Source organism: Platalea leucorodia (genome assembly GCF_965183815.1).
Source record: "Platalea leucorodia genome assembly, chromosome: 8".
Lineage (NCBI taxonomy): Eukaryota > Metazoa > Chordata > Aves > Pelecaniformes > Threskiornithidae > Platalea > Platalea leucorodia.
The window spans coordinates 10540608-10566158 of NC_138830.1; the positions used below are offsets into that span (position 1 = coordinate 10540608).

Sequence of the window (25551 nt, forward strand, 5' to 3'; positions counted from 1 at the left end):
CTCTTCTTCACTGAAGCATATGAAAGCAAGTAGATGTAGTTAAATACCGCTTAAAGTCTCTTTGCATACTGCATACTCAAACAGAAGGCAGGAACTGTACACGCTCTTCCTGCTCTGCACTGTGTAACTGTTACTCAGTTACCCAGAAAGCATGAGATTTTTCCAGGGAATCCTGAATGTTTTATTTTATAATAGACATCACCCGTGCATCTTCACCTATGTAGGCTTTCTCAGAAAAATTTTAATGTATATAGGGCTTTGATACAAAGCAGCAATGGATCTAGATAAAAAATTACAACATGTGGTACTGTTTCTTTAAACCATTAGATGCTCATTATCTAAGGGTACATTTGAAAGTACACTTATTTCTTCTGATCTGTTTGCTTGGCTTTCCACTAAAGTATAGATTGAATTTGCTGCTAGAAAATGCATGACAAATAGGATGTACTCATAGTACTGTATTTTTATAAATCCTTCAGTTGAACAAAAAAAGTCTGTACTATTCAAAAACATTTGAACAGCACATGAAATTGAGATAAAATAATAATAGAATCATAGAATCGTTAGGGTTGGAAAGGACCTCTGAGATCATTGAGTCCAACCTGTTAACCGAACTGCCTGGTTCACCGCTAAACCATGTCCCTAAGCACCACATCCAGACTTTTTTGAATACTTCCAGGGACTGCGATTGCACCACTGCCCTGGGCAGTCTGCTCCAATGCCTGACCACTCTCTCTGTGAAGAAATTTTTCCTAATATCTAATCTAAATCTCATGTTATTGTCTTATTTTTTATGATGTACGATCTTGTGATTAGAAGAAAGAAGTAATGATAAGGAGGCTTTCTATGTCACATTTGTGGTTTGGTTCCTTTATCACTTAATCCAATCCCATTGTGATGGAAGTGTCATTGTCTTCCATGGACTTGAACATATTGAATAATTTTCTATAAAAGCTGGTGGTCATATGCTATTTTTGTGTCCAAAGAAGGAAGTTACTATTTTCTAAACAAAGAATAATAATAACAATAGTATGAGAATTTACTCTTACAGTTTTAACCACTTTCAGATTAGTGGAGAAAGACGCTTTAGCCTGCACCAAGTAGCACAATAGCAGCTAATTATATTAATCATTAAAAAGTGCAGCTGAAATACTATCATCTTGCTGAAGAAAACAGTTCTAGCTGTAATAAATACTGCTTAAGTTTACAACAGATGTGCATATACTTATGAGATGCCACACTGTCTTACGGAAGTGGTCTAATTAATGTAGATGAGATGTCACCATGAATGAGCTTATCAGAGCCTTGCCTTGAATAGGCATGTCATCTGGTAAGGAATGTCATAGGAAGGTGGGTGTGTCTTTACTCAAGGATACAGAGGCCTGGAGGAAGCAAAAAAGCACTTGTAAAGGCTGTACGAAAATCACTCCTGTTCAGGTCACTATCCGTACAATAACCACATGCACGCACACACACCATCATCTAATATCCAAAGGTTTTAAACAAGGAAATTGCAGGAAAAAAGGATATGTAGTATCTGCATAACCCTGGAGCAGGTGCGGTAATTAGCACAGCTGTCTGAGCTAGTAAAAACGCTAGCAAGTGACCCAGTAAGGAAGCAGTAGAAGAATGGTACAAAAGATAGCATGGAAAATTCTTAGGGAAGGGAAGCATAAACAAGTCTCAGGAGTACTGGGTTTCCTGACCAGAAATATAGCAGATGTGGCAAAAAAAACCCAACAAAAAACAAAAAACCACCAGAAAAAAAACAACCAAGGAGGAGATCTGCCTAGCCAATGGAAACATGAACAGGAAATGTAAGGAAAAACAAATGACACAGAGTATTTGTTAAAGCAAGGAAATCAGGAAATGCACAAGCAAGATCTGTTCCATAGAGCTAGCTGATCCTAATCCAGAGTTCATGTACAGGCTTAAACTGTGACTCTCAGAATCTACATTACCAATATTAATAACACCAATCAAGGGACAAAGATTGTTCAAGAGTCAGGTCCGAGTTCTAAGCTGGAGAAGCCAAATGAAGTTCAGAACAGTTTATGCTTCTTCTTAAGAAATAAGAAAGAACTAAGTAAGTTCAGAAGAAAATTACTTACCTAAGACTTTTTTAATGTAGATTCCAATTACTGAGGAGGATGTATTCTTATCGATCAGCATAGCCTGGAGTCTGTCCAAAATGCAGAAATAAGAAACGCATTACTAAAATAATGTTGTGTGTTTGTATAGCCAATGTGTGATATTGGTATGTGTGTAGTCATAAAAACACTGTACGCTTCCTATTGCAAAAAACAACACTGAAGTTGGCAAGTGAACAATATTATTCTTTATAGATGCAGCTACTGAATTTAAGTAAATTCTGGGTCATGTCACCATTCAAAAGTTGTTTCAAGTGCACCAAAAAAATGGGACAATAAAAGACAAGATCAGAAAAATGTATATGTATTGCATTTACTTTATAGAAAGCCTCAGGAATGCATTTTGATGACAGCTCTGGCTTCTAGTATAGACTAAATAGAGGACGAGTGACTGTGAACGGGCGGTCAGGACAGATCCGCAAAGTATCACAGCTATATTTGAAACACGACCTATGGATAGTGAGTTGGAAAGATTTATGATACAACTCTGCACTGAATCTGTACCTGTCAGCAAAGGGATAAACCTTACCTAAACTACAACAAAGCAGTTGTAGTCCATGTCACCATGAATGCTCCCTTTTTTTCCCCATTATGTGGCCCCCATTGCCATAGCATCACTAAATTATGCTACGAACCTTGTATGTGAACTAATTTAAACATCATTTTGCTTCCAGAAATTAATATCACCCGTGAACCTCCTGAATAATGGTTTTAAAGCAAAGCTAATTAGGTTGACAGAAATTCAGTGGCATCAGGAGAGAAGAGTTTCCTTGAGCACTAAAGCAACGCTTTTAACTGCACTGCCTGACAGGAAGGTGCAGCTGCTCCGCCTGCTGCGGGCCCTGGGCGAGGGCCGGGCCGGGCCGGGCCAGCTGCTCCCGCCAAGGAGCCGGCACCGCGCCCCGCGGGGCGCCTGGGGCCCTCCGCAGCGGGCAAGGCTCCGGGCCGGCGGCGAGCGGGGCCGCGGCCGCCGCGCTCACCCGGAACGCCCCGCCCGGCCTCCGTGGCGCCGCCTGCCCCCGGCCTCCGCGAACTTGGTGCGGGACGGGGGGAGCGGCGGGGCGGGGGGAATGCCAGGGCAGACCCCGGCGGGCCCAGTCCCGGCCGCGGCGGGCCCTGAGGGACACCCGGCGGGCCCGCGTCCCCGCCACCCCGAGGGCCCCTCCGCCGCCCCCGTCCCACGGCGGCCCCGAGTACCCAAAGTTTCCGCGGCAGTTGCATAACTGCGGGCGGGGCGGGGGCCGGGCCCGGGCCGCCGGGGGGCGGGCGGGAGGGGCCGGCGCGGTGATCGCCCCGCCGCTGCCCGGCGCGGCCCGGCCCGGGGGAGGGCGCCGCGCTGCCCGGGGGCTGACCCGCCCGCCCCTCCGCCGGCCGCCCGGGACACCGACACTGCCGGCGGGGGCGCAGAGACACTCCCCGCGCCGCCCGCCTCGCCGCCCGCCCGCTCCGGCAGAGCGGTGCTGCTCCCGGAGAGCCGCCCGCCCGGCTCCGAAGGGCACGTCCTCGGCGGCGGCCTGCAGCGGGGCCGGCCCCGGCCACCGCCTGTCCCTGGGACGTCTGCGCCCGCCGTCGGGACCGAGGGGTGGAAAATGAACCCCGCTCCCGCGCCTCCGCCGCCGGGGCAGCAGGTGATCCACGTCACGCAGGACCTGGACACGGAGCTGGAGGCGCTTTTCAACGCGGTCATGAACCCCAAGCCCAGCTCCTGGAGGAAGAAGATCCTGCCCGAGTCCTTCTTCAAGGAGCCCGACTCGGGCTCGCACTCGCGGCAGTCGAGCACGGACTCGGGCGGGCCCCCGCCGCGGCCCGCCGCCGCGCAGCACGTCCGCTCCCACTCCTCGCCCGCCTCCCTCCTGGGGTCGGGCGCGGCGCAGCAGCACGCTCACCTCCGCCAGCGCTCCTACGACGTGACGGACGAGCTGCCGCTGCCGCCCGGCTGGGAGATGGCGCTCACGCACACGGGACAGCGGTACTTCCTCAAGTGAGTGAGGGGGGCTGCGGGGGCAGCTCCGGCGCTCGGCGGGGGCTGCAGCCCCGGGGCGGGCGCGGGGTCCCGGGACGGAGGGCGGTTGCCGTGGCTCGGTCCGCAGCTGGGGAGGGTTGTCGGCCAAGCTTCACGCCGGCCAGCCGGGGCTAGCGCAGAGGAGCGCGGGGGGGGTGGGGGGATCGTCGGGCGGGCCGGCGGCGGGCAGCGCCGTGAGGTGAGGTGAGGGCGGGCGGGCAGCGCCGTGAGGTGAGGGCGGGCGGGCAGCGCCGTGAGGCGGCGGGAGTCGCCTGACGGAGGGCAGCGGCGGGGGGGTGCCGAGGCTTTCCAAGCCTGAGGTGGATGCGAAAGCCCGTGGAGGAAACTCTTCCCGCCTCGCCGGTGGGAAGAGGAAGACGAGCGAGGTGAAGCGGGCCGCCGGGCGCGGGATGGAGGGCTGCTTCAGAGCCGGGGGCAGAAGCCCTGCCTGTAAACTGTCGGTTCTGTATTTCTTCCCTGCTTGCCCACACGTCCAAAACTCGGAAACCAATTTTTTAAAAAACGAGCTTAATAACAGTTGTTCCGGGGAGTTTTCCAGAATGTGGGAACAGGAGGCTGTGAGTCTGTGACCTGTTGGAGGTAAAAAAGGCTGCGGATGGGGGAACTACATAACCCGGGCTCCCAGGTCTCCAGTCCAGGCTTTAACTGCGAAACCGCCGTGTTCGTATCGTGGGTGGCTTTTCCCAAACGGAATGCACTGCTGCAGTGCAAGTGGTGTGTATTATATTTATAGCATCCATATCTTTAGGGACACGGGAGGAGGCTTCCTTATTTTAGTGACAGATTTTGAGGAGTGTGGTAACATAACAGCCTATCCCTTCTGGCCGGTAATTTTGGCCAGAGTGTTTTATTTATGACATTTGGAATTTGATTCAAAGCAGTTTAATAGGCCTGAAGATATGTAATAATTGTAATATGTGGTAAGGCAACGGTGCCTTTTTTTGGTAGATTCTGTATCTCTGCTCCAGATTCATTGCAAATTAAGTGGCGCTGTATTAACCTGGTAAATACGCAGTGACAAAATGGTTACTAATGAAATAAAACATTTACTGATGAAGCATTTACCTAAGAATATTGAGGGAGTTAAGCTGCCAGGTCTACAGGAGATCATTTATTCGTTTACTACAGCCTTCTCAGTCAGAAGAGTAGTATCTTGAGTTTGTATTCAACCGTGGATGCGTGTATTCAGCCATAATAAGTGGCATATAGACAATGCATGAGGGGAAAGATAGAGAATGTTTACTGTTTAGAAAAATGAATAAATGTATAATTTGCATGATTCTGTAATGATTTCTTTGTCTTGTGGTTTTGGAATCTCTAAAGGATTACTCGAGCCCAGTCTTCAAATGACTCTGCACAGTTTAGCTTTTTGCCTCTTATCACACTCTGAGTTACTAGCAAAGCACAAAAATACATTTTTTTTTGTCCAAACTTGTTTTTTTATTAATCTGGTTTACCACCTGAATGAGAAGATCTTGTTGCTCTGCACTTTCCATGCATTTTTCTCAATAGAACAGGACAGAGAAGAAGCAGCTGACTGATAGGAGCACTGTAACAGATCATTCGTAAATAAATGTTTTATATAAATTCTTGCTAGGGCTTGGCCAGCAGGTGTTTTCAGATACCTCTGGCTAAAAATTACGTAACATAATCTTTGCTCTTTGGTTTTCAACTAATATCAAAATGAGCTCATGTGGCTTCACCCTCCTGTCACACATTTCTGACATAGAAACAGAGTTTTCCAAGTTGATGGATTCTTGTTGCTTAGGCCAAAAATGCAAGTCCCTTAGTGAAAAAAAAGCATGGATAAAAATGCAAACTGTCTTAATTTTTTTCCAAACCCTGTCAACAGTAATATTCTAATTAATAATATCCTTTTTTAATATAAAATAAAATTTTCATTGTGTATGTAATGTTACCTAAGATAGTCTTTGTTTTGTTTCCCCAGTTTTATTTATCCAACAGAACTTTTGTCATTTCTATAAAAGTTAATTAGAATAATGTATTTCTTTATACCTATGATGTATTTCTTTATACCTCAATGCTTTTGGGAGTAATACTTAGCTATAAAATGATTACATATGAATTATAATGTTTTACAAATGGTGTAATGTTTTTCAGATGAAAATAGAATTTTCTGCAGAAATTTAAGATTGTTTATGGAAAGCAGTATTTAAAACTATGTGCAATGATATGGGGTTCAAGTCAGATGGCTTGCTTGAAAATCCTATTTGGTCAAACCAGGCGTACAAGGTTACATTTTCTTATATTCAAGGCAAAAAAAAAAAAAAAGCCATTTCTTTCCAGCTTAATGATAAAGATTTGTTTATAGTCATTAGCAAAAGAAAATTGAGAAGCAAATTAAGAGTAAGTAGCCAAATTAGGTCCTGTTAAAGCCTTTATTATCTGTTGAAGTTTAGAATGCAATTTGTTTTATTTAAACATATTTTCAAGAATTATTAAACAAAAGTAGTGATGGGAGTTTTAATGAACAGTGAGTTAACTTTGATGACAGGGAACCAGCTATAACTTGAAGGAATCGCAGTCCTGCATGTCAGTTCCTGCAGAAATTTTCTGGCTGTGACTGGAAGAAACATAAGTAGCCTGGGGACCACTCCACCCTGTAATTAAATACCAAACCACAGAAGTGGGGGGTGGAAAACAGACTAATGAACACACACTTACAGCAATGTTATCTAAAGCATTTTTCTGTGTGTGCATGTGTGGAAAAAAACTTAAGTGTGATTTTTTTCTGATAAAAAGGGTTTCTGGAAAGACAGGCGAACTGCCTTGTGTAGCTCTTATGTTGGTAAGTGGGAATATCAGTTGCATATCGATCCACATGCTGAGCTGTGTACACATACTCTGTAAAAAGAATTTTTCAAGTATTACTTTACACCGATTTGTTTTTAGATGGTACAGCCTCATATTTCAAATGAAGACTAAGGTTTTAATGTTTTCTCAGTATGTGTACAGTGCTTCTCGGTCAGACGCTGATTTCATTCCAGAAGGTAAACAATATAGAGAGTATGGCATTTGCACTGAACGGATTTGTGAAACTGTTGCCACTGTTATCTTTATCACACCGTGTTTTTTAAAATGTTGCAGTGAACATTTGCCATACCAGGACATGTATGCTAGTAAATCATGCTCAAGGGGAAAGAAGGCTAATTACTTTCAATATTTGATTTACTCGACATGTTTAAATTTTTTCGTACTGGTTTCTGTTGGTGGAGAAGCTTGGTTTGACACATGATCAGTTTTATATTACTGAACATGTTCAGCAGGACAACAGGAAAAGAAAAGTAATGTAAATACTATGAAAATACTTTTTTCCCCGAGAACAAAGCAAATAATACTAAGACAGTTGAAGTGCTCAAATGATTTCCAAATATAGCCTTTCCCTGAAAGCCATTTGTGTTAATTCTGTAGAGATTGTTATTATTTTATGTTGATGTTGTGCTTGCTGCTGTACAGTATTCATAATAGAGATACTTTTCTGCCTCAGGAATGTAGTTACACAACTAGCAATGGGGGAGGAGATGGACAATGCATGAGACAGTTACTCTGCTAAGTTTGACAAAAGTGTGGAAAACACTAACACCTTTGTACGACACTTTTGCAGTATTGTTCCACAGTTACGACCACAATTACTCATGGACATGATGCATGCCCTGTAAGGTGGGGCTGACATCAATGTAGGCTTCTTCGGTCCTTGTAGAAAAATGGTGCAAAGCCAGAGAGCATCCATCCTCGCTGTTTTTGGTGTCGTGCATTAGAAAGACGTTTACAGAAGCATACAGCTTTTGGAGCATTTAATCTATACCTTAAAGGATTTGTTTTGTTCCCCATCTCCAGTGGTTATTCATGTGGGACTTAGTGGCTGAACTGCTCCCCTTGCCAGCATTCCTTTATTAAAAATATGCAAGATGGTACTGAGATGTGTTACTACTAATGACTTTTATCTGGAATTAGTGAGTGTATTAAAGAGTTCCTAACAGACGGGAAAGCTGTGATACAATACCAAAGTTTAGTCAATGAAAATTCAACTATAGGTCACCTTTGTAACTCATTATAGAGATGCTTTAGGAAGTTCTGAGATTGGAATGTACACATCAAAACTAAATTTGCAAGATGTAATTGACAGCATTAGAGGTCTGTCTGATTGCTTCTTTAACTGGAGTTTGTAGTTCAAATGCTGTTTTAATGATGATGATATAAATCCAGAGGATTTCCTTAACTCTTGTGGAAATGAGAATTGTTTTTTATATTCCTGCTTCCTGGGATCAACATGATGTATGGAGTAGTTTCAGCCTGTTGATTCTGAGATTGGGCCAGATCTCATTTTGGCAATGGCAAAACTTGAGCGAGTGGGCTTTGTCTAAGGGACCTCTAGTGCAATCAAACAGGAGAGAGGATCAGCACATGAACTCCTCAGACATACGCAGTTAGGTCATTTAATTCGTACAAATGAAAATATGAAATATATGGTACACAAAAATAGGAAAAATAACTTTAGGATTAGAAATAATTTATTATATTCCCTTGACTTAATAATCTCTGGAACCTAGGTACAAGCAAGAAAAACAATGGAATTTCAAAGTTGTCCCTCAAAACAGAGAGTTAGTTTAGTTTGCTAGTTAGTTTATTGCAAATATCAGGCCTTGATAGAATTATTGTCTAGTTGTGGACAGAATAAGAATTTCAGAAATTGACCTTGTTCATTGTTCAGGAGTAACCTTTATTTCACTAAATTTCGGGTAAGGGAGAGTTATCTATATAAATTTGAATATGCTCTCAAAATTAGGTGTGTAAATTTTGAAGTACAGCAGAAACAATAGAAATGGTAATCACAAAAGTATTTAATAAATTTTATTAAAGAACTGTCAGTATTATTGGGACATACTAATAAAAGCCATAGACACTAGGCCCTATTCTTGCTGTTACATACTTCGTAGGCTGTTGTGCTTCATTGCATACCTATGACTCCAGTCAGAACTTGCATTTCAGTCATCACAGCTTTAAAAGTTTCTCAATTTAATATGTACAGAATGCAGCCATATTTGAGATACATCTGTATGAGCTTAATTTAATTACTGTAGTTGGCAAATAAATAATAAACACTGACAAACTGTAACAGTAATTATTTTGTAATAATCTGCATACAAAGTTAATTTTTTTTTAAATATTACATGAAGGAAATGCTGTTTCCTGGTAGTTTTAGGTACCGTTTTGATTTATAATACTGTTTTCTTATTGATATGTTCTACTAAGTAATGAGTAAGTTCTTATGATTGTATTCAGCTTGATCTAAACATGTAACTTGATAGGAATGTTCAGACAGAGCAAACAATGAAGTTCATGTGATCACTGGAAAGCCTACACTGTTTTTTTTGTTTTTGAAGATGTTTGTTAATTTTATATTTTAGATGGCTCTTTTGCAAGTACATTTAAACAGAGTGTATATATATTGCCTAAGAAAATTCTTCACACTTAAATTAGCTCTTGAGTGTACATCAGTACAACAGTATCAACATGGAGGTTTTTTTTTTTAATTTTTATTTCTTTCGCTGATTGTAAAGGTTTAATAGATTAACTTCCATATTCAGTGCTACATTAGAAGTAGTGAATTGAACTAAAAACAGACCTGCAATGGTCTCCACAGAAAAAAAAAAAAAAGTTTGACTGTAATAATTTAGTTTCTTTGTGGTTCTGTAAATGCAAACGGGTACATGGAAGTAAAACACTGAGAAATAAAGGGCAATTAAAATGGTATGCAAAATGAATGGACAATAAATATGATCAACTTTTTGTGCGCAAAGTGCAAGCTTGGATAGGTTTCACTACTGTAAGTTACAAAGTTGATAGTGAAACAAGTGTAGTTGGTTCTTTCTCTTACAGTGAATTGTCTGGCGGAACTATTTCATGGGTTAAAATTCGCATTTTGTGTAATTTTTGAAGTTTAGTTGCTTTTAATTGAGTACACTTGCTAACATATTTTTCAGGAGAAGTGGGGCAGAACCATTAATTTTTTTGTGGTGATCAAGCCAAAATTCACATTTTGTGAATGAGAAAGGTTTTGCCTATATTTGATGTTGCGTATCTTTAACTCAGCAAGGACTTAAAATCACGTCTTTTGTAAAATTTATGCAACTTTAAATAGAGACTACATCTTCATTCACAGCAGAATGGAGCTTATGAAGTGCTGAGTGCTTTTAATTTTCACTGACTTTCTACTGAATTTGGTGAACTGAACGTCTTTCCATTTAACAGGAGGTTTCAGGCTCTGTCATACAACGTCTGATCCTATGGTGAAAACTTTAATTAAAAAACTGGTCTCAGGACATTACGTGTGCCATACATGTTAGATTATCTGTTCTTTGTATTTTTCTGTAGCTTACATTTTAATAATTGTTATACTATGGTAATTCCTTACCCAAATTGTATTTTTTAATACGTAAGTTAAGAGCAAGTTTATGCATTCATTTGCTGACAGTAGTTTACAAATAATATCTTCAGATTAGTTTTCATAGAATCACAGAACGGTTTGGGTAGGAAGGGGCCTTTAAAGACCATCTAGTCCAACCCCCCTGCCATGGGCAGGGAGATCTTTCCCTAGGTCAGGTTGCCCAAAGCCCCATCCAGCCTGACTTTGAACACTTCCAATGATAAGGCATCCACAGCTTCTCTGGGCAGCCTGTTCCAGTGTTGCAAAACTTCATGCTTTCAAACTAAATGGCGAAAGACCACGTTGCCTAGTAGTTTATGGAAGGAGCTTTGTAATTTAGTACACAGATTTTTAAAAATCAGAATGTCAGAAATATTTTTAATTTAACATTATAATGGACCACATTTTGGTTCATGAGCTTAAAATTTTGGTTTTGGTTTAACGCACTTTTTTTAGAGGTAACTGGATTTGTTGCCAGAGAGACATGAATGTGTCAAGCATGCAGATTTAGTTACAGCAGGCCTTATAGCAGAAACCCAGTGATATGTTAAAAACTATTTCTAGGCTCTTTGGATGGTCCTGTTCAGAGCTGGGTCACATCTTATTGACTGACAGGTATCTATTTTAGATCTTGACTGAAGAGAGCTGGTGAAAAGAGCAGAACATGCTGTTATAAGTTATTGTATTGCAGGCTGACTCTACAGATCTGCTGCAGCTGGAGCAATGGATCGTGTTTATTGACACTGGTTGTAAATGGGCTATTTAATGATGTCTGCTTTGAGTACTAACAGTAAGATCTGCCAGGCTTAAGCTTACAATTTACAGTGAAGCAAAAAAGTATTTAACTTTGTGGAAATTAAAGTGTTTCTTCCCATTGACAATTATAATTATTTGGAATAGATTACTTTAAAATCAGACTGATTCACTGGAGGAAATTTGACCTGGACAGACAAATAACTTCTTTTGATATAAATTAGTAAAGCATAGCTGAAAAGAAAAATTAAGATAATTTCTATGTTGACATTGGAGTCCCTCTTAAAAACTTAAAAAAACACCAAGGATCTATAAGCTACTTTTTTTTCCTCTGAATTTGGTAGTAGGAACAGCTACAGAGTTCCTGATGAAAGCTAATAATTATTCATTTTCTGGTCCAAGACGGTTTCTTTTCATGATCGCTAGACTATTTTCTCAGAATCTAAAATCATGTCACCTGTGGGGCTTAATAAAACTCAGTGGTTATTATGGTGCTTAAAGTGTGGTGCTTAACAAAATCTGAGGACGAAAGCAGATCTGGAATAAAATCGCTTCGAAGACACATTCGATTTACAGGATGTGATTCAATTCCCTCTCTTGTCAGGTTTTCTGAGTTAGGATATAAGCTACAGTTTGGACTTAGCTGTAAAGTGTCAGTGAAGAAAGCTTTAAGCAAGACTACACTGACCTTAGAAGTGTTACCAAGAAGGGTTTCTTTTGAGGAAATATTTAAGAAACTTATTGTCAAGGGCTGTCTAGACACAAAAGTTGCACTGAATTTAGGTGTATGCACTTCTAAATGATTTAAGGAAATCGATGACAACCCTGCTATACACACTATTATGTTGAGATAAGATTTGATATATTGGAGTGATGTACACTTTTAAGCTAATGAATGAATAATGTGCATGCAGAATTGCATTAGTTTAATGCAATTTGTCTTAAATTAATCCTTTAGTCTTGGTGTTAAACCCAAAGTCCAGGAGTATTTGTGCATTAATGGATGACAACTGTCATGCATCCATCTCATGGTGTGAGCTGAAAATACAATTGCTTTACGCATTAATCATTAGAAAAGAATATCAATTAGCATAATTTTAGAAAGATGTGTATAGAATAGATACAGGTGTTAATTAAGAATGCTACCATAGAAAACCAGATGTTTTTTCTGGAACCATCTGAAAAGGTATTGTCTTTACTAATGGTCTGGGTTGCTCAAAGAAAGAAAAATGAATAGTAGGTTTATTTTTATAATTTTTGTGAGCTGCTATAGTCAACATCTAAAGGATGGTCTGCCTGACCATCTTTACTCCATAATTGGTAAATGACAGCATACAGAGCTGTCTGCTTCCTAAGTTGATGAATGTGTCCAACTTTGAACAGGTTTGACAGTGTAGAATCTGTAAAGTCTGTCCTTTGCAGCTTTTTACTGTTCACTCCTTCAAATCATGTCGGAAGAGTTGGTGGTTGGGCTTTGACTTGTTTCCTGTTTGGATGCTTTGGATGAAGTTGAAAATTGGTTTTACCCATAATTCTGTCTCTTTGATTAAGGAGGTTATTACAGGACAAGAGCTTCTTTGTAGCAGCATATTTAGTGCTCTGGGGCCTAGCGTGACTAGCAGATACAAATTGCATGGAAGCAATTAAATCCAAAGGAAATGTCATGCGGGCTGAATTTCGACATACAGACTTGTGGCGTTTTCCTCATTTTAGAGAGAGAAAGAGGCGGGTGTGATGTGGGGTAGAGGTGGGGTTTTTTTTGTTTGTTTGGGGATTTTTTTACATTGATTAAACCGAACTCCGGACCTAGAGTGAATGCTAATGCCTGTGACTGTTGCATGAACTCTTCAAGGAGGTAAAACTTGGGAACATTGCACTGTACCGCAGTATTCCCTACCTATGACTATTTTTAAGGCAGATGTGACTGAAGCTACAGGGAAGAGACAGATACAGGCCTGCTTAGAGAACTGAACAGGATGTATTGTGTTAAAACTGAAATAATTGCTTGGAGTGTCACCGCAAACTACTACAATATAAGGGGAGGTGAGAAAGGATACTTAATGATCTTGCACTTCCTCGTGGCTAATAGCATGCATATAGGCAGTTACAGCATAAGCACAGCAGTAGTAGAGGTGCAAGTCCAGACACAGCTTTTCCTGCAGTAACTTGTTTGTCTGCCCATATCCTATGCAACATCTGCTGACCCCACGCTATTTTCTTGGTCAGAATGCTCCTTTTTGTTCATTGGGTATTAATCTGTCCCTGATCCTTTCTGAGTTCAATATTCTGACAGTCTTTCCGGTTTGTGAATAGGAAGACACTTCCATGGTACATCTGAGTTTTTCCCTGTACCACAAGTAATCCTTTTTTTCTACCTGTGATCAATTTTCCTAGTCTATCTACTGTTGGTGTTTTTATTAAATGATCTACGTTCCTATTTTTCAATGATTGACTGGTGAGCAATGGTGTAAGCATCACAAAATGAACTAAGTCTTCCATCAGGAAATTCTTGAAGGTTGTATTAAAGCGCATTGTGTTTCCAAAATCAAAAATTGTGTTTGAACTGTGAGATTTCTGTTTATGTGAGATTCTTAAAGTTCACTAGCAGACTTAAATTCTGTGTGTGTTTTTGTTTTTTAAAGAAGTTCTCAAAACTTCTTGATTGATGTGTTTTCTTAGGGGCTTCACAGGGAAGGTGAAGCCTAAATACAGCAGCATCAGAGAAGAAGGAAATACAAGTCATTGGGAAGCTGACCTAGGTTGAAGGAAACAGCAGTGCAGTTCCTGTTGTGCTGTGGAGTGTGACTCTTAGGAAATCACGTAATCTCTCTGTGCCTTCGTTTGTGGTATGTAAAACGAGAAGAATATGTTTTCCCACCTTCTAGTAGCTCATGTGAAATAGTATGTTAAAGATTGAGGCACTAGCATGAAACTTAGAAGTATTTCTAGTGATATGGATAATGCAGGGCATATGCATTAAGAACTGATCAGCTTCTTGTCCATGAAAAATTTCTGTATATTGAAGCAGATAGTGTACAGGAATAAGCACTAAATTTTTGCTCTGGGGAAGTTTTTCCTTACAATGTAAGCTTGCATCCTTTTGCAGTGTTACCATTCTAAGTGGATACAAAGCTTGCCTTTCCATAGGGTGGCTCAGACTTTAACCACCAGAATATTGTAGTGCAGTCATTGGTGATTCTTGACCATTCTATCAGGAGCAGGAGTGCAAACTCCCTGGAGAGGACTGCAGATTGGTCCTTAATACCCTTCTCCTGTGGGCTTGTTTACAGAAACTAACTATAGTTTGTGCAAACTACAGCAACACCCCAAACACATTTGGAGGTAGAACAGAATTTTTTATAGGAGCAGACTTCACAGATGTAAGAGGAAGGCAGCTTTCCCAACTGGAGTTTGTTAGGTTCACAGACCGTATTTTCAAATGTCTCTTTACCTGATAAATCATTTGGGGGATGTGGGTTTGGAGTCTCCTTTTTTAAAAGGGAAGAAAGAAAAAGAACAAAAACAAGCTGTTTTGTGTCATTTGCTTGCCTAAGCAGCCTTTTGTACACATCAAGGTGCAAATGCAAATGTTGTTTTCGGAATTTTCTCAAAATACAGTATTTTCAAAAGCTTCAGGAATAAAAGTAATTACCACTTGAGAAAGGCTTTGGACTGTCTGCTTAGTTGGACAGTTTGGACAAAAGTACCTTTTCTAATCTTAACATCCATTCTGTATGGTTTCTTTTAGAGCCACATAGGAAGTTACATTGTGTGGACACACTTTTCTGCAGACTCTTGCCAGTGCCATTATTCACCTAGGTTAGATATCTGGGGACTCAAACAAAGCAGGCTTTGCATCAGTAAATGAGTACAGCCTGCACTGTGTGGTCATCACTGTACAGCTTTGTGGGGAATGTAGTAAAAGGTCAACATTTTTGAGCTTACAAGAGCAGAATTTAGTGTGGGAGTTCTTCACAAAAGGTTTTTTTATTTCACATTTGGTTTTGACACTACATTTTCCTCGTCATGTTTGTCATTTTACTCATTCTACTGTATCTATTTCAACAGAAGTGTAACTGCTTTTGCCTTGAGAGGTTAGGAAAAAAATACTTTTTTGCAAATGTGTATGGCTTAATTTGCAAAGGCACATGTCAAGAATGAGGATTTGATGTGATGTGAAGGTAATGTGAAAATTGTGGACCAGATTTTAATGTAGAATATATGTGTGTATATGCAATCTATAACTTCTCTAACTGACATGGCAGCCCTGCTAGCAGGAGGGATGTAATGATGCCAATGATTCTTACCGTCCCTTCATACTGCAGAGGATATACCTAATACAATTCTTTGACAGCCATTCCTTTAATGAAGACTTTTCCAGTCATGGGATGATCTTACAGGTGCTGCCATCACTGTCTTGCAGCCCTGACATCACCCAAATGGTAGATTATAATTTCGACCAAACCAATTTTTATTAGAGGTGGCAGAGGGTTGTGCTTCTTTATTCATGTTTTATATTTGGAATTTTTATTTTTTTCTGCTACTGAAAGACTTTATGGCAGTGGAGAATCAATGAAATTATGCCGCTGCAAGAGAGTGGACAATGTAAAATCGAATAACTAGAGTAAAGGAGATGTCTAGTGAGACTATTTACAACTTATTGAAACTGGAACATTAAATGATTGATATTTAAGAAAAATTAAGGTTTTGCTAAAGATTCAGCACTTAGGGTAGTCAGTAAAGGTATGTATGTTGTAAAAGGTGTCTTATCAAAGCTAGGAAAAATCCTGGTTTGAGATCTGTGACATTCCCAGCATTAAAAAAGCATCCTTTTTAAATTCTGCCAAACTTGGAAGCAGAAAAATGTTGCATCAGTCATCATATTAAAAGAAAAAAAAGAGGGGCAGAATTCCAATTAAAAAAAAAAGCTCCAGAAATTTTCATAAATAGATGCCACTGATTTCATATGACTTTTACTTTGATTATGTTCTGTTTACATTTCTTCAGTTTAATTTTTTAATATGATTTGCTCTAAGTTCCCTCCAGAAATAGATTAAGAATATAAAAAGCTCAGTTTCAAAGTGACTCTGACAGCCTTGTAAAGGCCTCTGTGGACAATTGTTGGTACAAAGATTGTGGATACGATCAGCTGTAGTGGAGCCTCAGCTGAAGGTCACCCAGTCAAAATTCTATAGGTTTTTCCACCCTTGGGAACACTTGTTCTTTTTGTCTTGCTTTTAATTTACATCTGGAAAGGGAAAACAAGGTTCTCTGGGAAGTCTGAGACATTAGGTGACAGGTCATTTTTTTCAGTGTCACACTCAGCCACACGTAATTGGACAAATATTTTAATTTTGAACTAATATTTCACTTCAGTGTTTGGGGGTTTGTTTTTAATTATTTTTTAAGACAATTTCAGAGGGCTTTGTTGTTTCAAAAGTGCTGTTGGACTTGTTCTTCTATGACTGTTTATTTTATAAGTCAATAGAAAAAAAACAAGTTGATGTAATGGAAAGGCAGAAGTTCAGCTGTTTTGATAGGTTTTAGAAGTGTCTATCACCTCTACAATCTAAAAAAAGTGTTGCAAAACGTGATTAGATAATTTCCTGGTACAATGAAACATGTCTTCTGGAAAAATGCTTTGTAAAATGAAATTGGTGATTGTTACACTGATTTTCTTTGTTGCAAATGAAAAGTTTGGTTTCACAGATCCATACTTGAGGTAGATTGCTCTTGTGAGTAGGAATTATTTAATTAAGCATTTTCAGGATTGAATCCAGAAGCAGAGGACCCAGACCTCCTTGCTTCATACAGGTGTGAAACAAGAGATTTGAAACACATGCTTGGTTACCTGGCAGGGGTTTGTCTGTGACAGCGATGGGACTGGGGAAGGCTGCAGTGCAAGGCAGTAGCTGGTGATCACAACACCCGATGGTGCTCTGTTCAGTGTGCAGTCCTGTTGGAGAGACACTTCTGACTGCAGCGTAAAGATTCAGCTACCTGTTTATCTCTCTCTGGTCCCACAGTGACAAAGGGCTGGTCAGATCAGGCAGCCTGACTGCCTGCCTCTGCTGTACAGGGGTCCCAGAATGACCGAGTGCATTGCTGTGCAGGTGCCTGAGCTGCTGGTGGCAGTGGAGCATGCGTCAGGACTCTTCTGGTGTGTTGCAGTTCATGCTTGGAGCCTAAGAGTTGGTGAGAATATGTCTTTCAATGGAAGTTCAATGGAAAGAATTCCATCTCTCACCTTCCCAAAGAGAAAAGAGGGTCCCAGAACTTGACATTTAGAATTTATGGGTTTGTTCTTCTCTTGTGTCCTTACTCAAGAAGGACCAGATGACCCATACTTCAAGCAGGTCCTGAATAAGTATGGAGAACCCTAGTGACTCAGTTACGGGATTTTGTTCTCAGAGTTCCCTTTTGCACTCGTAACAGAAGAGTTTGCCACTTAGTTGGTAGCCAGTGACTGTGATTGCATTTTGGTCCCCTGTCCAAGTAGAGAGATGACATGAAAGTCAGGAATGCCCCTAGAGAATTTGTATTCCCTCTTCCAGCCTGTTGGTTCCCTAACAAAAGGCTGACATGCTCTGGTATGGCAGATGCCACCCACAATGCGTTTTATGCATTGCTCTATCACTGGCTTGCAGAAGTTTGTTTTGCAATCTGTGATGTCTTTGGTCTGTGTAAATGATCTATCAGTTTTACAGATGGTGTGAAAATTTTTCCTCATTAGCTACAGAGGATTAATAAGAGTATTTCTTATCCATTTTTAATAGTCCAAATATTGTTTCAAGCTTTTATTTCAATTTCTTGTTATCTGATATTGCCAATATTCCTCATTTATCAAAATGAGGCTCTCAAAGTCACAAGATGGTTTTCAAAGTTGTAGATTGTCATTCACGATCTGAGAGGTGACAAGCTCTCCATAAATTCTGTAGGCAACAGTTTGTTTTAAGTGCAAATGCTTAACACTTACCAAGATGAGGCAAAAGTTTACTCTTCAAGGCTTTTCCCTTTGGAATTTCTCTTTTTAGTACTGAAAGTAATGATGATTTTCTCCTGCGAACAGCTGAAGTAAGGGGATCTGTGTACTGATGTGTTCAGTAGCTGTCCCAGCATGGAGACGTCTTAGCCAGGACTTTCACCAGATGTGCTTGGCTTTTGATGTTAATTAAAATAACCCTGTTGACATGATGAATAAGCTGATTTTTTTCACTGATGCCTCCATTTGTCTTGCCTAGCCATAGCATATTGTTAGATAACGCCTATTCAGTAATGACTAGAATGTAGCGTTTTTTTCCCCTGGATTCTATCTTGTTATGAGAAAAAATAATTCTGTTCTCAACATGTTGTAATAGTTCTTGCCTCAAAATTTTACTTTTGTGGAGTTTCTTATTCCTCAGATTTCCAGTGAATTTTTTTTTCAGAGGTGGAACACAGAAACACAAGTATACACAAACACAACAAGTATGTAGGCAACCAATGTACAGTTTCTTCTTCAGAGTATCTCTCTTTGTGAGAACAGCATTCTTATTTTAGGGTAGGCAAAGTACTTGATATGATGGAACTATTATAATTAATGTAGTTATTTTAGGCTACCGAAAAGGGACTTTCAAAAAAATGCTTGGTCATTTTCCTAAATTTATTAAATAAGTAAATAGTATATTAAGAGGTACACCATCAGGAAACATGCTTTAATTAATTCTGCCTGGTTTTGCATTAAAAATTATTTTGGACTCCTTATGAACAAAAGAAGAAAAAATAAAAAATAGAAGGAAAAGGAGCTAAAATATGCATAGAAGTTTTACTTTTCAGGTTCCAGAGCAAATACCAATTTAGTGTTGGTAGAAGGTAGCGTATGGAGTGTGGACCCCTGCCAGCAACATCTGGAAACACCGGTACAGGAATGTGGAGGGGCTGTAGCTGACCATGGGCTTGGAGCATGCGACACCTTGGAAGTGCACCTGCAGGTTATGGGGCCAACCATCATCCCGCTTTTGGGTGAAGAAAACTTTAAAATTCTCAAAATATAGGCTGCTCTATTACTTTAATGAAAACTAATAAGAAGCAGAATGCTTCAGTAGCTACTTAGTCTGAATAACTTGAATTGCTGGCTCCAGGATTAATCGACCAAATTGTGACCATGTACATGTCTTTCCCATTCAAATTCTGTAAGTGTTGTAAAATTACTGAATTCTAAGGGCTTTTTAACTGAGCTTTCTTTGACTGGAAAGACAACTGCTTTTGAAACAGCAATAATGAAAATGAAAAAGGCATGTAAATACTCCATCTTTAACACTGTTATCAGAAATTATGATGTACAGCTGCATGTTCTCCTGTTGTGGTGTTTTTTTTTGGGGGGGGGGGGGCGGGGGGGAGGGGAGCATCCACCAGGCACTGATGGCAGTGCTAGAACAAGAAGAGATTTAAAGCTGAGTTTACTCTAATGAGATGGAAAGTATCATCCAACTTTGAGCAGCTGGGACCTTTATAGCTTCCCCCCCCAAAAAAGTTTAGACCAAAAGTTTGCAAAAATGGTAAGTTTTTTCATGTAAGCAAATTAAAGGAGAGTTTTGTCAACCTTCTTTGTTCATGACAATATTTAAAAAAAAACCTCATGTGTTCTTGAGAATGGGAAATCTAGGTCATTGACACTTTAACAGTTTTGCCAAAAATTTTTTGCCACGGGACTACTTTAATGTAATGGTTTACAGTGACTATTTTGTAGAAGCATAGGATGTAGTAGGGATCTAGTCCAGTCCCCTTCTATTGAGACAACTCCTTCATGTAATCCACTTTACATTTCTTAAAAACTTATTAAGTTTTTTTGCCCCTGCTCTTCCTGATAAGACAGTTGCAGAAACTTCTCTGATAGGCAGAAATCTGGTTTTAATCTCCTCCCTTTTTACAGTGTGTAATGAGTGTTATTATATATGTGTAATGAGAATACTACAACAGGAATATAGATTTGTAGGCTTCTATGTCTGTCTACTGTAATTCAGTGTACAGTAACTTCACAAATAACTTTGAGATTCTAGTCCATAAATTGTAAAGAAGAGGATAGGATAGCTCTTGGCGTTAACCATGCCGCACCTCGAGTACTGTGTTCAGTGTTGGGCCCCTCACTACAAGAAGGACATGGAGGTGCTGGAGCGTGTCCAGAGAAGGACAGTGAAGCTGGGGAAGGGTCTGGAGCACAAGTCTGGTGAGGAGCGGCTGAGGGAGCTGGGCTTGTTTAGCCTGGAGAAGAGGAGGCTGAGGGGAGACCTTAGTGCTCTCTACAGCTACCTGAAAGGAGGCTGTAGCGAGGTGGGGGTCGGTCTCTTCTCCCAAGTAACAAGCGATAGGATGAGAGGAAATGGCTTCAGGTTGCACCAAGGAAGGTTTAGGTTGGATATTAGGAAAATTTTCTTCACCAAAAGGGTGGTCAGGCACTGGCACAGGCTGCCCAGGGAAGTGGTTGAGTCTCCATCCCTGGAGGTATTTAAAGGACGTGTAGACGTGGTGCTTGAGGACATGGTTTAGTGGTGGACTTGGCAGTGCTGGGTTAACGGTTGGACCTGATGATCTTAAAGGTCTTTTCCAACCTTAACGATTCTATGATTCTATGCCAATAGTCACCCAAATCTATGGAGAAACATTATTTTAAGCAGCCGTCTGCCATGACTGAATGATTCACATTATTATGTTTATTTTCTTTCCATGGTAGACTTGCTCTGAGTTCAGAGGAATGATCTAACTTTGATTCCTTAAATTCTGTTTAATTGTACCAACAGCTAGGTCTACCATCTCTTGTGAATTATTTGACGGAAACAGACTTGCCATGGATTTCCATTGCCAAACATTTGGATGAAGTCTCATGCTGCTGTGGCACGTCACTGTTTTGTGTTGCAGCTTGGAAATGTATGAACAGTCTATGGCACCAGAAGTGGTTTCAGGTGCTATACATTCCAGAAAGCACTCTTGCATGATGTGGGGTTGTGCTAGATAAAAGGAGTAATCCTATTCATGTCTGGTCTGCTTATTAAAAAATGCCTCAGATTTAAGAGACCCACTAGATTATCATATGGAGACTCTTGTGTTGATTTTCTTGTCAAATAGTTGCCAAAGCTTAGGCATTGTAATTGATTCCAATATTTGGTGCAGCATGTTTATAGTCAAATACTTCTCAAAACTTCCATTAAATTTTGAGGTTTTGACATGCTGTTTTTTAGCAATTATCACAGATCTTTCGTGTAACGGAGAGTAGTACCTTAAAAGGTGAAAGAGAAGCATAAGCTTGCCTATAAAACAAACAGGGATGCAATTAAGACACAGGAGCACTGTCAGTTTCCATTTTGTGCTACTTTTCCTGTAGATACTGACATATGTTTGCATTTATTTGAGTAGTTTTGAGGTACTGTCTGGTTTGCTTTACTAAAAGCATGCCTTTTGCTGAGGATATTGTCTCATGAACATTTCCTTTTTCTGTCAGGATGGCCTCTACTAGAACAATATTTTCAGTAGTCTTTTTTTATCTTGGAGAAACAAATGTCTGATTCATTTTTCTAGAGAAAACAGGAAGCTGTAAAGAAGACTGAAAAAAAAAATTCATACTATTACTTACAATTCAATTTATAAAGGTATAAAGCAAACTGGAAGTAACTCTTTGTTAGATACTGAGGGGATATTACAGTCTTACTGTCTTCTTCATATTATCTGAAGCTCATGTGAAGAACAATTTAAGATGAGCTTGTTAAAAAAAACCAAAACAAAAAAACCACCTACGCACATGAAAACCTTCAGCACAGCAGCATGTATTTTGAAAACATCCAGTCTGTGCACCTTTGTGAGCTATGTTATCTATCACAATGTTCCATACTACTGCTGCACTATGGCTGGTACAGATTCTGACTATAACTAAGTGCTTTTCAAAGCAAGAGAAGACACCAAATGGGGAAATCTGAGTTGAAAGTTTTTTCTGGCCTGTATGAGTTTGAGATTTTTTTGAAATGGAATTACATGATTAATGGATAAAATGTTCCAATTAATTTTAGTAGACTGAAAAAAACACCCGCATGCTAATAATCAGGTCACTAAGCATGGCTCTTTTTGCTATAGAAATGATTCATCCTAAAGGCAAGTTCTTCTCAGATTGGCATACAGATCTGTTCTTCTGTCCTTCCTGTCTGTCGGAAATACCCAGGGACATTTTGCACCTTTAAAAAGCAGAATGACTGCATGCTGAAAGGAAAGTGGAATATTAAAAATCACATACCACAGTAACCACTGCAGTAGGGTGATGGTTCTAAGTATATGCAAGCCCAAGCAATAACTAAGTGATGAGGGGTTGATACTTTGGTGTATCACTGGTACTCGTCTTGACCTTGCTGTGCATAACCTGGTCCTCCACTCCGGGACCTTTGTTACTATTCTTTTTCCCTGGGGGCAGTAGTCTTTACTGTTGCAGTATATGTTGGTGAAAAATTATTCCGTTAACACAAGCATTGTTAAAACTTAAAGATTAGGCCTTCATGATTTAATACCCATGACAGTGGAAGGAAACTTAGAAATCTAACAGGAATACATCCTAAGAAAAAGAAAAGTCAAGTTAAAAAACTTCTGTTATTCTCACACTTTCACCCTCTGACAGATAAGAGATGAGCTCCCTAAAAACTGTAATGAAATAGCTGTATTGAAAATATGTGAAGTTCAGTTTTCACTTCTGCAGATAAATAAAATACCCTGTGGAGAGATTATCTTGACTGTATTTAAAGAGCGCTTGCAAAATGCAGAACCGCTAAATTAATCTGACCCTGTGTAGCTGAAGTCTCTGCCTTTGAGGTAGTGCTGGGAGAAAACTAAATTTATATCCAAATGAGGAGTGGTGCCACTTGGTTCACAGCCTTTGCAGATTCATTGCACAAAACAATTCAAATATATTTCATAGTTTGTAACTGCTGACGACCTGCTTGACTGGTACCAGCTCAACTCTCTCAGGCATCTTGATCCCAAGCTCCAAAATTGCTTTTAGGCATTTGATTGCAGAACACAAATTTTCTCATAATAAATAAATTAGGCTGTTTTGAAGTGGTATTTTTTTTCTTGATGACTGTACTAGGAACAGCAGGGAAGAAAAAAAAGTCTTAACTAAAATTCCTCTTGAGGCCATACGGAAAGAGCATATCACTGCAAAAATTCCACCCGATACAGACATGACATTTGTCCTGACTTCGTTGTGTATGTCAGTGTTGCAGCTTGCCTTTTTAGATAGTGTTTTAGGTACTGGCAGGAGGGAAATGTTTTCTAGTCTGTCATTGTCTGGCATTTTTACAAAAAAGCAAAGCTGCAAAGGCTGCTTTTGGTGTTTTACCTTAGGGTCTTTGAGACAAAGCTATGCCAGTCTTTAAAATTTTAATCAATACATGAAATTTTACATAAACCACAGCTTCTTAAAAAAAAGTTGACTGCTGAGAGATTGCGGTTTACAAATGACTAATTTCTTTGAGTCATTTGAATGAGTATTCCTTTGATAGTGTAATTTCAGATGGGATATGCAAGAGTCTTGACCTGCCAGATCATCTCTGCTAAACCTAAATAAATCCTGCAAACTCTTCCCTTATACTGAATTCCCATTTTTAAAAACATTTATTTTATTTCAACTTAAAATCCTGGTAAGATCACCTCAGTGTAAAGCATTTAAATAAAAGTATGTAAAGATAAAAAGTTCACTGATTTGGTTTAATTCTGAGATAATTTGGATTTTACAGGGCGAAGTTTTGCTTTCATGAGTATTAAAGAAGAAATACACAATGCAAACCATATGTAGGTTTGTTAAATTGTATGGTGAGTTGCTTTGAAAGGAAGATCATACACATGAGTTTTATTCCAAAAGAGGGCTTTTTTGAATAATGTGCCTGTGTGTTTTAATGCAATTTGCGTGCACAAAGTAAGCAATAGAAGTACCATTTTTCATTATTTGATATAAAGAGTTTTGTCTTTAATTCATGTGTTTGGAATTTAAAAAAAAAAAGTGAGTTGTAATGAAGATTAATAGCAAACATTTTAAATAAGCATACGAAGTTGATGACAAGACTGTCTTGTAATATATTTTGTAATGGATTATTAGTCCAATGCGGAAAAATTTCTAGTATATTTGAGCATATTGGTTTCCAGTGGTTGAAACAGGACTGAGACCTAGCTGATCAGCATTCCGTTCCAGTCCATCATTGCATGATGATTGTATACAACATTTGGTCTCTATTGTTTTTTTGTTCTTGGTAAGCCAGGAAATTTTAATGCTAACTGGGATCTGGAGCTGGTTGAATGTGGCTGAGTCCCAGAGGTGTTTAATTGGAAAGTGCTAGGTGAGTGGCATATTATTTATCATTATAAGAGACTTACAGGATCTTTGTAGAACTGTCACTGAAATTGGTGGATATGATCCATTATTTTTACTTTGTAATTTTGAGAGTCACCTTTAACAGATCCATTTCTTTGTATCGCGTCATGGTGAGATCAAAATAGTAGCTTTTTTTGTTGATGTGACATTTGCAATGGTGTAATGACTAGACTGTGTTTTAGCCCTTAATCTGTTAGCATTATTAAGGTAATTCTACTTTCACTTAATGCTTATCTGCTTAAAATAATCTAAAGCAAGATGATGATCGCTTTAAACATAAGCAAAGCGTACATACTTGTTCTTCAGTTCACACAGCTGGTTTGGCCTTTCTTTTCCGTATGAGGTCAAACCTCAGCTATCAGGGCTAATTATGCCATAAAAAGGACTACAAATTTAAATCCAGAGTTGATAAATGACATACCTTCTGATATGATCATATGCACGTGGAGCCTAGGTTCTTTTTGCTGTTGAATAATACCATTCTTACTAAAAATCTTCAGAATATTTTTCTTGAGGTTGGTAAAAAATGGAACTGGTAAGATAAAATTAATTTCTTTTTCTATGTCAGTGAGAAAGATTTATCCATGAAGAATATTTTAGTTTAAATGCCTTAAATGGGAGTGAGTGAAAGAAGATCCCTTTTCAAAGCCATCTCCCCACTTTAAACAATTACTGCTTGTGACCTGAACTCTTTACTTTCAGAGTATTTGAATAGTTTACTAGTTTCTAGCTAACATTTGTAGGAGGGCTGATTCTCAGGCTTCCTTAAATGCATCTCTACTGAAATACAATGTGG

General features: G+C 39.6%; 1 protein-coding gene across 1 annotated transcript in view; it reads left to right on the forward strand.

The window, feature by feature from the left end:
• The first annotated feature begins 3487 nt into the window (after positions 1 to 3487).
• The window catches only part of WWTR1 (WW domain containing transcription regulator 1), an 85776-nt gene continuing 63712 nt past the window's right edge, over positions 3488 to 25551 (forward strand). Inside the window, exon 1 of the mRNA XM_082319402.1 lies at positions 3488 to 4131. Coding sequence (XP_082175528.1) covers positions 3740 to 4131 — 392 coding nt within the window. The 5' untranslated portion in view covers positions 3488 to 3739. The remainder of the gene's footprint in view (positions 4132 to 25551) is intronic.